At 46.8% G+C, this 15185-nt stretch overlaps 1 protein-coding gene across 1 annotated transcript in view; it reads left to right on the forward strand.

Annotated features, from left to right (window-relative positions):
* The window catches only part of MYO3B (myosin IIIB), a 288698-nt gene that overhangs the window by 144010 nt on the left and 129503 nt on the right, over positions 1-15185 (forward strand). Inside the window, exons 22-23 of the mRNA XM_083405794.1 lie at positions 788-876; positions 1550-1679. Coding sequence (XP_083261920.1) covers positions 788-876; positions 1550-1679 — 219 coding nt within the window. The remainder of the gene's footprint in view (positions 1-787; positions 877-1549; positions 1680-15185) is intronic.

Genomic DNA, 15185 nt, shown 5'->3' on the forward strand with positions numbered 1-15185 from the left:
CAGGGCAGAGAGGCGGAGGGAACTAAGTTCCCGCAGGAGGAGTGCTCGCCTCCAGGCCAGGAGAGGCAAGTCACCTGTGGACCGGGACTGCCCTATGCCTCGGGGAAGATAAAAGCTGGCCGGCCCCAGTCCCAAGAGCAACATTGTTGGTGGCCTGTTCCTGCCTGCACCCTGTCCTGCTTTTCTGCCGGAGCTCCTGACCTCCCCCGACTCCCTGCCTTGGACCCAGCTTCAGCTTTGATGGACTGCCTCCATACTGCACCCTCGACCTCGGACTGGACTCGGACCTCGCCTCTCGGTTAGCCCCCAGGACCAGCACATCTCCCTTCAGGCATCACTGACTACTCACTCTCTGAATTTCCAGAATCTTATACTTGTGGCTTGTAGTAGGGCTGTGAGTAGTTCTAGAGAGATAGCCTAAATGTTGCAGCTTTGCTTTGTAAAGAAAAAATTAAGGCAAAATAAGGCGGATATTGGCAATCTCTGCTGGCATTCCTCCTGTAGTTGTCCATAAATAGCTGGGAAGTGGTAGGAGGGTGACAGAAATGCGAGGGGAAAGTGACTTACCTGTTAGTTCGCTAGGATAATTCCTTTTCAAAGCAAACAGAAAGAACAAAAGAGTCGTGAGAGATGTCAAGGAAAGAAGTGTGGGCTGCCGCCTTTACTGCAAAGAAAAACAACATAGTTTGGATATGTGGGCAGGAAGCATCCACACATAATTGCCAAGGCCCGTCTGTGGTTCAGAGAATGGACTAGTAATTATGTTTCCTCTTCTTTAAACAATTAGATAAATTTGAAGATAATTTACGATGCAAGTACTTCTGGAGACCCAAGCGAGTGGAGCTGTGTTTTGGCATTCAACACTACGCTGGAAAGGTAGGCACTATATATAACTTGACACAAGTCCAAATGCAGTATATGATCCAGTTTCTCTTAAAGTGCTTTCGGATTCTCTTTAACGTTTTAAATGTGTTCATATTTCACAAATCTAGAAACTATTTTTTTAAGAAACAAAACACCATGATAGCAGTGTTTGAGGATGTTCTAACCTCTACTGTCATCGTCTGGGGCAAGAAATATCCATTTTCTTGGATGCATGCAAGAAATGCATCCATTTTGAGCCTACAGCTGGCTATTGACCTACCTGAACACACACACGCACACACTAGCTTTTGACATTTGATATTTGTGTGGCTTTTGTGGGGCCACCTCTATTGTTTTATGTACGTTCCTTGGTTTGTTTTAAATCAGGCATCCCCAAACTTGGCCCTCCAGCTGTTTTGGGACTACAATTCCCAGCATCCATGACCACTGGTCCTGTTAGCTAGGGATCATGGGAGTTGTAGTCCCAAAACATCTGGAGGGCCAAGTTTGGGGATGCCTGTTTCAAATGGATTTCAAGATTATATGGTTGTAACCCACCCTGGGACCTTGTGATGAAGGGCAGGTGAGAAATTCCTTAAATAAAACAATAAATAACTATAGCTTTTAAATACATAGCAGACTTTTATAACAGCTGGTTTTGCTTTTAACCTCCAATATGGTATAGGTGCAGTACGATGCTTATGGCTTCCTTGAGAAGAACAGAGACACTCTTCCTGCTGACATAGTGGTGGTCCTGAGGACTTCAGAGAACAGACTTCTCCAGCAGCTCTTCTCAAGTCCTTTAACCAAAACAGGTACTCCTTATCTTCTTCTCTGGCGATCACTCGAAGCCGAGTAAGATTGTCTTCCATAAACACGGTTTTATCAGTGAGTCCGTAAGTGACTGTGGAGGCCAATTCTGGATCCACACGTCCTTCCGCAGTGGGGACATTGGTTTCCAAGTGGAAGTTGATCACGGTGTAGCTTTGCCAAGCGTGCCTCCTCTTAGTACGTTTCTCCCTTGCGTCCTGAGTTTGAGCGTCTTCAAAGCCCATGACACCTTTGGTAAAGGCTGTTCTTCAACTGGAGCGCTAGCAGGCCAGTGGTTCCCAGTTGTCGGTGCTTATACTATTTTTTTAAAGATTTGCCTTGAGAGAGTCTTTAAACCTCTTTTGTTGACCACCAGCGTTACGCTTTCCATTTTTAAGTTCAGAGGTCCATTTCAGGTCCATTACCATGTTGAACTGCAGGGTGGATTTCTGCTTTCAATGCTCATGCAGAGATCCCCTGTGAATAATAATTTGTCAGTTCACTTCTGTGTGAGGAAAAAGTTCAGCATGTGTGTTCCTGATGTATCCATGGAGCTCTTTCGGACATGAAAGTGAATGGGAAGCCCTTCCTTGTGAGTGTGCCAAAAAGAAAAAAGGAAATTCTCCTCTCTGTGGATTAGACAGCACGATTCTGTAACACACACCACATAAAGATAACCTGTACATATGCTCACTGTTGGAAGCAAACAGAGTCTGTCAGTAACCACTGCATGGAAGAAAAATAGTTCATTTCACAGTGGCATAATAGAAATGATATATGGTACTTGTAAAAATACATGATGGCTCATAGGTCTAACATGACATTGTTTTAATGAGTTGAAAAGACCAAGTAAATCACTTGTGATTAGAGAAGTGAAATGGAAGCAAGCCCTACTAAGAAATTGTGATTTTGAGAGAAAGGTATCTCACGTGTTTGTTGTTTAATAGACAATCTCAGGATCACTGTTTAGAAGATGTCACAAGATATTTTGAAAAAAGCTGAAGAAAATAGCATACTAGCATTTCCCCAGAACTGCTTTAGAGTATATTTTCCTCCATGTTCTCCTCCTGCACATGTTTGGGGCGTGAGATTATGCCTGTTCCTCTTCAAACATGCTAGACATCAATGATCTCTGCAGGGACAATGCGCAGTGTGCCAGGGTGGCTGGATGCAAAAGGAGAGCTCTTGTGCCTTTAATAGTTGTGCAGAAAACAGATTTTCAACAGGTGTAGCTTTCATGGCAATATAGAATCATAGAATTGTAGAGCTGGAAGGGACCCTAATGGCCATCTAGTCCAACCCCCTGCAATGCAGGAATCTCAACTAAAGCATCTATGGCAGATGGTCATTCAACTGCTGCTTAAAAAACTCCGAGAAGGAGAGTCCACACCTCCAAAAGGAGTCCATCACACAGCTCTTACTGTCAGAAAGTTCTTCCTGATGTTTAGTCGGAATTTCCTTTCTTGCAACTTGAATCCATTGGTTTGCATCCTACCCTCCAGAGCAAGAGAAAACAAGCTTGCTCCCTCTTCCGTGTTGACAGCCCTTGAGCTATTTGAAGATGGCTATCGTATCTCCTCTCAGTCTCCTCTTTTCCAGGCTAAATATACCAAACTGCCTCAACTGTTCCTCACAAGGTTTGGTTTCCAGATCCTTGGTCATTTTAGTGCCCCTCCTCTGCACACATTTCAGCTCATCAATATCCTTCTTAAACTGTGGTGCCCAGAACTGGACACAGTACTCCAGATTGGTCTGACCAAGGCAGAATAGAGTTGGACTATTACTTCCCATGATCCAGTTCTGTTGTTGCAGCCTAGAATAGCGTTAGCCTTTCTTTTTGCTGCTGCATCACACTGTTGACTCATGTTCCCCTTGTGGTCTACTAAGTCCCCTAGATCCTCTTCACATGTACTACTTGCAAGCCAGATGTCTTATTCTTAATAGAGTGAGAGCCCTGCCCTCTTTTCTGCACCTGGTCACCCTAGGGCAGGGGTCTGCAACCCGCGGCTCCGGAGCCGCATGTGGCTCTTTTACACCTTTGCCGCGGCTCCGGGGCGGATACCAGCGAGGGGAGGAGGCGCATTGTGCGCCCCGACACTCCCCACTGTGGCGGGTGCTGTACTGGCTGTGACGTCGCATGGGGGCGGTGCATGCGTTAGTCACACACCATCCCCACGTCACTTTCCCGCCCGCCCGCTACATTGTAAGGGGCATGTACACTGGTCACTGCATTGAAAGGGGGCATGTACGCTGGTCACTGTTTTGAAGGGGAGTGAAGAACACACATACACAAAAAGGTAACTTGTTAATTTAACGTTTATTTCTATGAGGAGGAGTAATTCTAAGGGGTCAAACAAACAAATAATAAAAAAGTGACAAAAAAGTTATTTTATAATGACGAGTTTTGCGGCTCCCAGGTTTTTTTTTCTTCGCAAACGGGTCCAAGTGGCTCTTTTTGTCTTAAAGGTTGCAGACCCCTGCCCTAGGGCATACACAAATGGCTGTACAGGTGAGCTCTAATTGCTTGTTATCTACCACGTGATTTGAGCCTACACATACTGGATTTCACATACTGGATTTCACATACTGGATTTCATAGGGACGTGGGTGACACTGTGGGTTAAACCACAGAGCCTAGGACTTGCCGATCAGAAGGTTGGTGGTTCGAATCCCCGCGACGGGGTGAGCTCCTGTGTTCAGTCCCTGCTCCTGCCAACCTAGCAGTTCGAAAGCACGTCAAAGTGCAAGTAGATAAATAAGTACCGCTCCGGCGGGAAGGTAAACAACATTTCTGTGTGCTTCTCTGGTTCGCCAGAAGCAGCTTGGTCATGCTGGCCACATGACCCAGAAGCTGTCTGCGGACAAACACCGGCTCCCTCGGCCTATAGAGCGAGATGAGCGCACAACCCCAGACTCGGTCACGACTGGACCTAATGGTCCCTTTACCTTTACCTTATACTGGATTTCACACATGCACTCCATGTTCAGACATTATGCCTATGTGTGGGCATCTGGAGGTGCCAAAATTAAGACAGGTTCACAGGTGAGGCAGGAAGACACATTTTCACTTTCCTGCTACATGTTGGGAGAAGGTAGAGGAGAGTATCATCTGAATGCATCCCTAGATTTCTCAAGGCAGTCTTCATTGTCATGGTTGGAGCCTTCACATTTCTGAAATCCCATTGAGAACAGTTGATGCCAAGGAAGGCTGGGGGATATCTGTTTGGATAGGACAGGTGCCCCTTTGTTATGCTGATTCTTCCATAGAATTTGAGGGCTGCTGCTGCTGTAGCAATGCAGGGCTTACAGACATCTTCAAAGTATTGCCAGATTTTTCTTAACTGTGTAGTTAACCCAAAGGGCTTGTAGTATTTGTGGTGCAAAGCAGAAAATCGACCATCAATTCCTGTGTGCAAAGAAGATTTATTGTAGAAAGTTTCTAGGGCGGGGGAATGAATCCAAAAAAGCAAACAAGTCTCAACAGTTCCTGTAACATTACACACACTTCAGAACTCTGAACTACACATAATATAACTGAGACGACTGAGATGTTTCAGAGCTCTGAAGTACATGTAATGTAATTGAAGCAAGAGAGGATTTTTTTACCCCAAGAGCTCTGATGTATGTGAAATATAACTGAGCCAGTTGAGTCTTGCTTGTTTCTTTGGATTGAGATTTATCCCCAGATGAAGAGCTTAGATATAGCTTGAAATGTATTGTGCTTGTTATCATGCCTTTCTGCAATAAATCTACTTCCTTCTTAATGTCAGACTGTTGATTTTCTAATTTGTGTTGCTAGAGCCTGACCCTCTTGTCAGACTACCACGAATACTTTCATAGGGCTGCAAACCTATTTCATTTTTTAAAAGCTGATTAGCATGCTTTCTTCAGTGAATTGCATAGCCAATGAGTTTGCGAACACTTGTCTGAAATAATTAACTCAGGTGCAGAATGGAGAATGCAGCAAGGGACTGAGAAATAACCTGCTGGAGAAATTTTGTACCATGGTACCTCAGGTTAAGAACTTAATTCGTTCTGGAGGTCCGTTCTTAACCTGAAACTGTTCTTAACCTGAAGCACCACTTTAGCTAATGGGGCCTCTCGCTGCCGCCACACAATTTCTGTTCTCATCCTGAAGCAAAGTTCTTAACCTGAGGTACTATTTCTGGGTTAGCAGAGTCTGTAACCTGAAGCATATGTAACCCCAGTGGCGTAGCGTGGGGGTGCAGGGGGGCCGGCCACACCGGGCGCAACATCTGGGGGTTAGGCTTAGGGGGCGCAAATCCACAGGTTAGGGGGCACAAATTACTTGCCTTGCCCCGGGTGCTGACCACCCACGCTACGCCACTGTGTAACCCAAGGTACCACTGTAGATGGATTTGTCCCCTTCACCTCAAATTGAGGGGCAGACCGCTTCCCACGTAATAATGCCTGCCCCTGCAAAGGGGTATGTGTGAGAGACATGGGTTTCCTTTACTGTCATAAGCTTTGCCAGAGGCTTATATATATATGCCCAACTGAAATTATCAGCATGTACTAAAAGGTCTGTGGAATTTTGTGAAGGCTACAGCTTCCATGGTTTTCTAAACTGTAAACTGCTTTGAGGTTTTGTTTTTTACAATCAAGCAGTATATGAATTTTATGAAATAAAATAAAATAGATAGGGTGAAGGTTGTGCCAATCTTGAGCCAAGGGGAGTGGGGAATATTCAGTTTCCTCTGCCATTTGCAGTCTGGATCGAAGTTCTGGTTGCTTCAAAGCTCACATGCTGCTTGTTGGTTGTTGCTGGCATCTGTCTGTCTCGAGAGACAATGGAGTGCACCTCCAGGGGTGAATCCAAACCACTGTGTTAGTTGCACCAAAGTGGCCTCCCCAGGGCACAAGTCTGGGTAGTGTGTATGGAGGTCCTGGGCTGCCTAGACAACAAGACCTACCACTTGGCTTCGATGATGTGGTCCAAAGGAAAGGAAAGCGATATGTTTAGCACCACCTTGGCCACAGGAGAAGAAGCCCTTTAGGTTGTTCACTAAGAAAATGTTATGTTGTTATTGTTAATAAATTTCTATACTGCTCTTCATCTGAAGATCACAGGGTGGCTTCCAATATAAAATCACAAAAAGACATACCATAATAACAAACAAAAACAGTAAAAACAAACACACACACACCCAACAGCTTAAAAGGCCATAGATTGTTTAATTAGCCATAGACCTAAGAGAAGAAGAAGAGTTTGGATTTGATATCCCACTTTATCACTACCCGAAGGAGTCTCAAAGCGGCTAACATTCTCCTTTCCCTTCCTCCCCCACAACAAACACTCTGTGAGGTGAGTGGGGCTGAGAGACTTCAAAGAAGCGTGACTAGCCCAAGGTCACCCAGCAGCTGCATGTGGAGGAGCAGGGAAGCAAACCCGGTTCACCAGATTACAAGTCCACTTCTCTTAACCACTACACCACACTGAAGAGGAATGTTTTTGCCTGGCACATAAAGATACAGTGGCACCAGGTGAGCCTCCCTGAAGTCACAATCAGGGAGCCACCACCGAAAAGACCCATTCTCATGTTGCCACCCTCCAGACCTCTCACGGAGGAGGCACACAAAGAAGGGCCTCAGGTAATAATTGCCGGCTTGGGGTTGGTTCATATGGCGAGAGGCAGTCTTTGAGGTATTTTAGCCCTGAGCTGTTTAAGGCTTTATAGATCAAAACCAGCTCTTTGAATTGGGCCCAGAAAAGAATTGGCAGCCAGTGCAGTTGCGCCAGAATTGGTGTTATATACTCAAACCATATTTCCCCAGTGAGCAACCTGGCCAACGAATTCTGCACTGGCGGAAGTTTCCAAACCATCTTCAGAGGCAGCCCTGGGTTTAATGCATTGCAGGAATCTAACCTAGAGGATACCATAGACAACAAAAATTAGGCTATCCTTGTCCAGATAAGGACACAGCTGGGCCAGCAACTGAAGCTGACGGAAGCCACCAAGGCCACCTGAACCTCAAGCGAAAGCAATGGATCCAGGAGTAGCCCCAGAATGAGAACCCGCTCCTTCAGAGGAAGTGTGATCCCATAAAGAGCAGACAGCCCTCCCACCTATCCAGTCTAGGGAACCAACTACTAACAGTCCCTTGTATCTGAACTGATCTTAAGTCTCTTGGCCTTAACCCAGTCCACTGGATAAGACCTGGCATTCAGCAACAGCAGCCACAGTCCCGAGGGCTGGCTAATAGGACAGCCGAAATTCCACATGTTGGAGGAGGCGCTGGCACCCGGCGCAGTCACTAACTGCCTGTACCATGTGCCCCATACCCAGCCTGCCCCACTTCCCACTCTGTACCTTCCTGAACTGCTGCGACCGGGGGCTCCCTGCTCTCCCCAGCTCCTCTCTCCTCACTTTCCTGCCAGTAAATATACAACAACAATAAGTTGCTGTCCCTTTCATGACACCTCAAATCAGCTGTCTGAGATAGTCACCTCACTCTACCTAATAGCTGGGCCAGCTCTATGGGATGGAGATTTCATACATAAGTAGATAATAAAAACTGATGATGTGATTCAGTTTATTGCACCATTTTTTGTTGCTGTGCAGCATAGACGGTTTTGAAAATAGAAAAAGGGCCTCGTTATACCACTGGTTAAATGCATGGAGGCGGATTTTTGCGTTTTCTAAGCTGATAGGGACTCAGTAACTCCATTCTGTGTGAGAATGTACCACTAGATGGTGCTATCACAGAGCAAAGAATTACTGTACTTTGAAAAGGATGGCCTCTACAAAATATATTTTCTAAATACTGTTCTGGATTGGTGTTGGGGTTTTTTAAGTACTCCCTGCCATGCTGACATCATCACAGAAAACATTTTGTTTGTGAGTATATTATTTACAGTGCACATTTACCCACTCGATTCAGCGAGACTTGCTCCAAGGTTAGTGTTTACAGGACTGCAGTCTTAAGGGACGCGGGTGGCGCTGTGGGTAAAACCTCAGCGCCTAGGACTTGCCGGCGGTTTGAATCGCCGCAGCGGGGTGAGCTCCCGTCATTTGGTCCCAGCTCCTGCCCACCTAGAAGTTTGAAAGCACCCTTAAGTGCAAGTAGATAAATAGGTACCGCTTTATAGCGAGAAGGTAAACGGCGTTTCCGTGTGCTGCGCTGGTGCCGGCTCGCCGGAGCAGCTTCGTCACGCTGGCCACGTGACCCGGAAGTGTCTTCGGACAGCGCTGGCTCCCGGCCTCTGGAGTGAGATGAGCGCACAACCCTAGAGTCTGTCAAGAGTGGCCCGTACGGGCAGGGGTACCTTTACCTTTTAGTCTTACAGTAGCAGAACTGAAGCAGCAGTAAACAAAATTAAAAAGGCAAACTCGCTCTGTGAATGTAAAATTCTAATGTGACAACTTCTACAATAACATTAAACATATTAGTTCTAGGAGCCCATCATTCATTTATTTATTGTTTTGAAATGTAAGGGAGAAGATGGTGTTTCAAATGTTGCAAAAAAAAATTGCAACACATAGTTCCTCGTGAACAAGAAGCAATCCCCCTGCTTTGGGTTGGTTGCATCCTTTAGTGCTCCTAAGCTCTAAGGATATGCAGGTGAGTAAAACAGAGTGAGGGACGCGGGTGGCGCTGTGGGTTAAACCACTGAGCCTAGGACTTGCCGATGAGAAGGTCAGCGGTTTGAATCCCCGCGATGGGGTGAGCTCCCGTTGTTCGGTCCCTGCTCCTGCCAACCTAGCAGTTCGAAAGCACGTCAAAGTGCAAGTAGATAAATAGGTACCACTCCGGCGGGAAGGTAAACGGCGTTTCCGTGCACTGCTCTGGTTCGCCAGAAGCGGCTTAATCATGCTGGCCACATGACCCAGAAGCTGTACGCCGGCTCCCTTGGCCAGTAAAGCAAGATGAGCGCCGCAACCCCAGAGTCGGTCACGATTGGACCTAATGGTCAGGGGCCCCTTTACCCTTAAAACAGAGTGAAATGCAGCAGAGCTACCTCTCCTGGGATTTCCACACTAGAGAATTGCATTTAGATTTGGAGATCCTTTCTGGGCTAGGATGCACATTTATTTAAAGCTTCTCCCAGAGAATCTTGGGAGTTGTAGTTTGCTGAGGACCTGGAGAAGTATGGCTCTACCAGGGCGGGTACTACAGTTCTTTGGCGAAAGAAATGTGCTTTCACTATGCATTGAAAGTCCTTTAGCTGTATTGTGTGGATCTGACCCCAGTCTGAAGCAGGGATATTTTTAGCTTGATACACCACAAGCACCCCAGGTGCTTGCATTTATCATGACCAGATAAATGTAACAGATGAGCAGGAAAGAAAGAAAGCAACAGTAATCACTCTAGGTCTGAACTTGGTTACCAGGGGAAAGGGATAAGATGCTTCACAGCTGAAACATAGCACTGTGCAGCACAAATTAGAAATGAACGGTGTGTTAATTCGTCAGTGTGCAAAAACAGTTCTAATGCACAAGGAAGGGATGCAGGTGGCGCTGTGGTCTAAACCACTGAGCCTCTTGGGCTTGCCAGTCAGAAGGTCAGCGGTTCGAATCCCCGCGACAGAGTGAGCTCCCATTGCTCTGCCCCAGCTCCTGCCAGTCTAGCAGTTTGAAAGCACACCAGTGCAAGTAGATAAATAGATACTGCTGCAGCGGGAAGGTAAATGGTGTTTCCGTGCGCTCTGGTTTCCGTCACGGTGTCCCTTTGTGCCAGAAGCGGTTTAGTCCTGCTGGCCACATGACCCAAAAAGCTGTCTTAGTACAAACACCGGCTCCCTTGGCCTGAAAGCAAGATGAGCGCCACAACCCCATAGTCACCTTTGACTGGACTTAACCATCCAGGGGTCCTTTACGGTTTTTAATGCATGAGGGAAAAGGTCTAGTTAGCCATGCATTCTGTGTCCACGGGAAGCTTACAGGCAGAGCAGAGGACAGCCTGATGAAAAAAGGTGACAGAGCTCTTGCATATTTAACAGTTATGTAACAGAGGGAATTTCAGCAGGTCCTGCAAGCTGCAGCTGCTAAAATTACCTCTTCTGCGCAAATATTAAGGGGGCAGGAGTCCTGTCCATCTTTGCATTGGGCCACCTTAGCAGGCTGTGAAGGCAACAGTGTTAAAGTTGTCAGGTTGCAATCAGTGGTGCAGCTAGGTAATTTTAGACCCATTACTTCATGGGGGGGGGGCGGGTTACAACTGTGTCTACGTTTTTGATATATTAAAGCAAAAAAAGCAAAGCAAAATGCAGCTTGCCAACCCTGATGTAGGAAAAAAGTCTGCAGTCTTGCCATTTAAACTCACTTAAATCATCACACCATCTGTTTGCAAGTGCCCCCATCACCTGCCATTCTCTGGGTCCCCTTTTGGGCTTCCCCTGGGCTTGCGGGTTCCTGGGCTTCGTGTCTGAGTTCCATTCCTAGTTGCACCACTGGTTGCAACCAAGAGACCACCAGTGTAGTGTAGTGGTTAAGAGCAGTGGACTCGTAATCTGGTGAACCGGGTTCGCTTCCCTGCTCCTCCACATGCAGCTGCTGGGTGACCTTGGGCTAGTCACACTTCTCTGAAGACTCTCAGCCTCACTCACCTCACAGAGTGTTTGTTGGGGGGGGGGGAGGGAAAGGAGAATGTTAGCTGCTTTGAGACTCCTGAAGGGGAGTGATAAAGCGGGATATCAAATCCAAACTCTTCTCTTCTTCTTAACCCTACAAGAGACTAAGCCGTAGCAACTTCTCCAGTCCTGCCCACCCAGGGGTGGAGGAAGGGGGTGCAGTGAGGGCGGGCTGTTCTAAGTGTCACCACTGAGGGGGGTGACAAAAGGCCAGGTGGCACTCACCGCGGGTTCTGCAGTGCACCCGAGCCACACATCTCTCCTGGGATTGACACGGTGGCTTGGGCACCCGCAGGCTCCATGCTGCCCCAAACGGTCTGCCCACCTCCTCCCCCTCAGCTGTAGGGCGGCTGAGTGAGAGGAGGCAGGCAGACTTCTTGGAAGAAGAAGAAGAGTTTGGATTTGATATCCCGCTTTATCACTACCCTAAGGAATCTCAAAGCGGCTAACATTCTCCTTTCCCTTCCTCCCCCACAACAAACACTCTGTGAGGTGAGTGGGGCTGAGAGACTTCAGAGAAGTGTGACTAGCCCAAGGTCACCCAGCAGCTGCATGTGGAGGAGCGGGGAAGCGAACCCAGTTCACCAGATTACGAGTCTACCGCTCTTAACCACTACACCACACTGGCTCTCACTTCTTGGAGGCCCTGCGGAGCGCCCTGCACCAGCTGGCCCTGCTCCTGGTCACAGGGCATGAGCGCCACCCCAGGCGCCCAATCGGCTTGCTCCACCGCTGTGCCCACCCACCCCTACTCTACAAGCAGGGTCTCAGAAGTGCTGTGTTGCTACAAATGGAAGAGGTATCCTAAAGCAGGAGAAGGAAATCTTGAAGGACTGTGGCCTATTCATAATTATTATTATTTTTGTTAAGGTTTAATACAGCGTTTCCCAGCCTAGTATCACTCCCATTATCCCTGGCTATGCTGACTGGGGCTGATGGAACTTATTGTCTAAAGCATGTGGAGGGCACTGAGTTGGGGAAGGCTGGTTTAACAGCATCTTCTTTAGCAAATGGCACTTTGAGAGAGATCACAGATTGTTCAGGGGTTTGTTTTTTTACTGTGCCACTTGAATTCCAATCTCAACGTGATTGATGTATGTACAGAATTTATTCCGTGGCCTGATACGCATCGTATACATTCATTTAAACGTAATATGCTTCCACTTAAGTTTATGCTTCTCTCTTTTTTTTATTTCCATGAATAATCAAAGCGGGGAGGGGGGAGAATGACTCCAAAGCTATTTACAGTTTATTAATTCTGCTCATAATAAAATGGATTGGAGGTTTGGAATTGCATGCTTTCTTGGCTGAAAGATAACTGCAGACTCCCCCCCCCTTCCCCCCAATATAATGGACCAGTAACAAAGCTATTACAATGATAACGTCTCCATTTATAGATAAATCAAAATGTATATTTTCCAAGAATTGAGTAAAGTTAATTGAAAGTCTATAGTGCCTGCCTTAGAACTTTAAGGGCTTTTCTTGCTTCTACATGTCTGGCCCATATGATAAAAGGCTTGTAAAAATTAATTGTATTTTGCCGTGTTGCCAATGCTTTGTGCACAAAGAGCAGGCCTTAAACCACAGATGGGCAAAGGAACATTTGTGAACTACACTGGTCTGCAGATGTGGGACATTAGCGAACTTGATTAAATATAGATTAACTGGGTCTGGGATTATATCAAGTTTTTATTACACTTAGTGGACTTTCATTGGGCCTCCCTTCAAGCTCAGGGTTGAGTTGGTTGACCAGTTGTTTTCCATCATGTAGTGCCTTTTTTTTAGTGCAGGGTATCACATGTTTGCTCAGAAGAAAATCCCCCCGGCTTTTGGTGGGCTTACTCCCAGGAGAAGTGTGCATAGGATTTCAGCAATTATCCTTTACCTCACAACTGGCAGAAACTGAGCTGAACTGGAAAATAGCTGATGTTCGCAGTTAAAATCTCTCAAGCAATAATTCCTGCAGAGAGAAATTGGGAAAATCCCCTCCATGCACCAAGAGGCATGGGGAGAGTATCTAGGGCTGCCAGGATGAAACATGGAAAATGTGGCCCTCCCATTGATTTGTTATCTAGTCTGTGTGTGAGAAGGTTTGTTGGCACAGGAAAGGTATTCTTGGACTGCAATTAGTATTGTTTTTAAATATGCTATTCAGTTCTTTCCAAAAGATGACATGAGCATGTGTTTGTGTGTCAAGGCCCCGAGCCCTCCCCCATTTGTTGAATAACATGGACATCAGTAGTTTAGGTTAATGGGCAAATTAAGGCCACAACTTTATTGGTTACAGAATGTGAGTGGTATTGGCTTAGGCATTGGAATTGAACCAGATGACACAACCTTGATGGCAGAAAGTGAGGAGGAATTAAAGAACCTTTTAATGAGGGTGAAAGAGGAGAGTGCAAAATATGGTCTGAAGCTCAACATCAAAAAAACGGAGATCATGGCCACTGGGCCCATCACCTCCTGGCAAATAGAAGGGGAAGAAATGGTGTCAGTTGAGAAATTTCACTTTCTTGGGCTTCATGATCACTGCAGATGGTGACAGCAGTCTTCTTGGGAGAAAAGCAATGACAAACCTAGACAGTATCTTAAAAAGCAGAGACATCACCTTGCTGACAAAGGTTCGTAAAGCTATGGTTTTCCCAGTAGTGATGTATGGAAGTGAGAGCTGGACCATAAAGAAGGCTGATCGCCGAAGAATTGATGCTTTTGAATTATGGTGCTGGAGGAAACTCTTGAGAGTCCCATGGACTGCAAGAAGACCAAACCTATCCATTCTGAAGGAAATCAGCCCTGAGTGCTCACTGGAAGGACAGATCCTGAAGCTGAGGCTCCAATACTTTGGCCACCTCATGAGAAGAGAAGACTCCCTGGAAAAGACCCTGATGTTGGGAAAGATGGAGGGCACAAGGAGAAGGGGACGACAGAGGACGAGATGGTTGGACAGTGTTCTTGAAGCTACCGGCATGAGTTTGACCAAACTGCGGGAAGCAGTGGAAGACAGGAGTGCCTGGCGTGCTCTGGTCCATGGGGTCACGAAGAGTTGAACACGACTAAACGACTAAACAGCAACAACAACAACAACAGTATCTGACTCCTGCCCGCCATGCAGGTAGTCCAGTAAGAGTCAACCACCAGTAGGGGGAGCCCTGTTGATGTACATCAACTGGGAGCTCCCCCAGTGTTTAATTTAAGTGGCTGCTTAAATTACAGTAAGCCATGCCCCTGGCCAACCGGATTGGTCAGCCAGGGGCGTGATGTGGCTGGGACACATGCGGGGGTATTGCCACGTCCCTGCTGTGCATGGAGAGAGCGTGTGGCTTGCCTTCAACACCGCCCCACAGGGAAGTGGAGCGGCCTTATTATTGTTGCTGTTCTTTATTGAATTTATATGCCGCCCTATACCTGGAAGTCTCAAGGTGGTTCACAGAATAAAATCAAAATATAAATCCACAAAATACATAATCAAAATAAAAACCAAAACCCAATAACCTTCTAGGTAAAGGTAAAGGGACCCCTGACCATTAGGTCTAGTCATGGCCGACTCTGGGATTGCGGCGCTCATCTCGCTTTATTGCCCGAGGGAGCTGGCGTACAGCTTCAGGGTCACGTGGCCAGCATGACTAAGCCGCTTCTGGCGAACCAGAGCAGCGCACGGAAACGCCTTTTACCTTCCCACCAGAGAAGTACCTAATTATCTACTTGCACTTTGACGTGCTTTCGAACTGCTAGGTTGGCAGGAGCAGGGACCGAGCAATGGGAGCTCACCCCGTCGCGGGGATTCGAACTGCCGACCTTCTAATCGGCAAGTCCAAGGCTCTGTGGTTTAACCCACAGCACCACCCACGTCCCTCTAATAACCTCCTATCCCCCTCCAAAAAAAACACATTTTAAAGGGGCATGGGATCCTCACAACTTT

Source organism: Podarcis tiliguerta (assembly GCF_965153285.1).
Source record: "Podarcis tiliguerta genome assembly, chromosome: 1".
Lineage (NCBI taxonomy): Eukaryota > Metazoa > Chordata > Lepidosauria > Squamata > Lacertidae > Podarcis > Podarcis tiliguerta.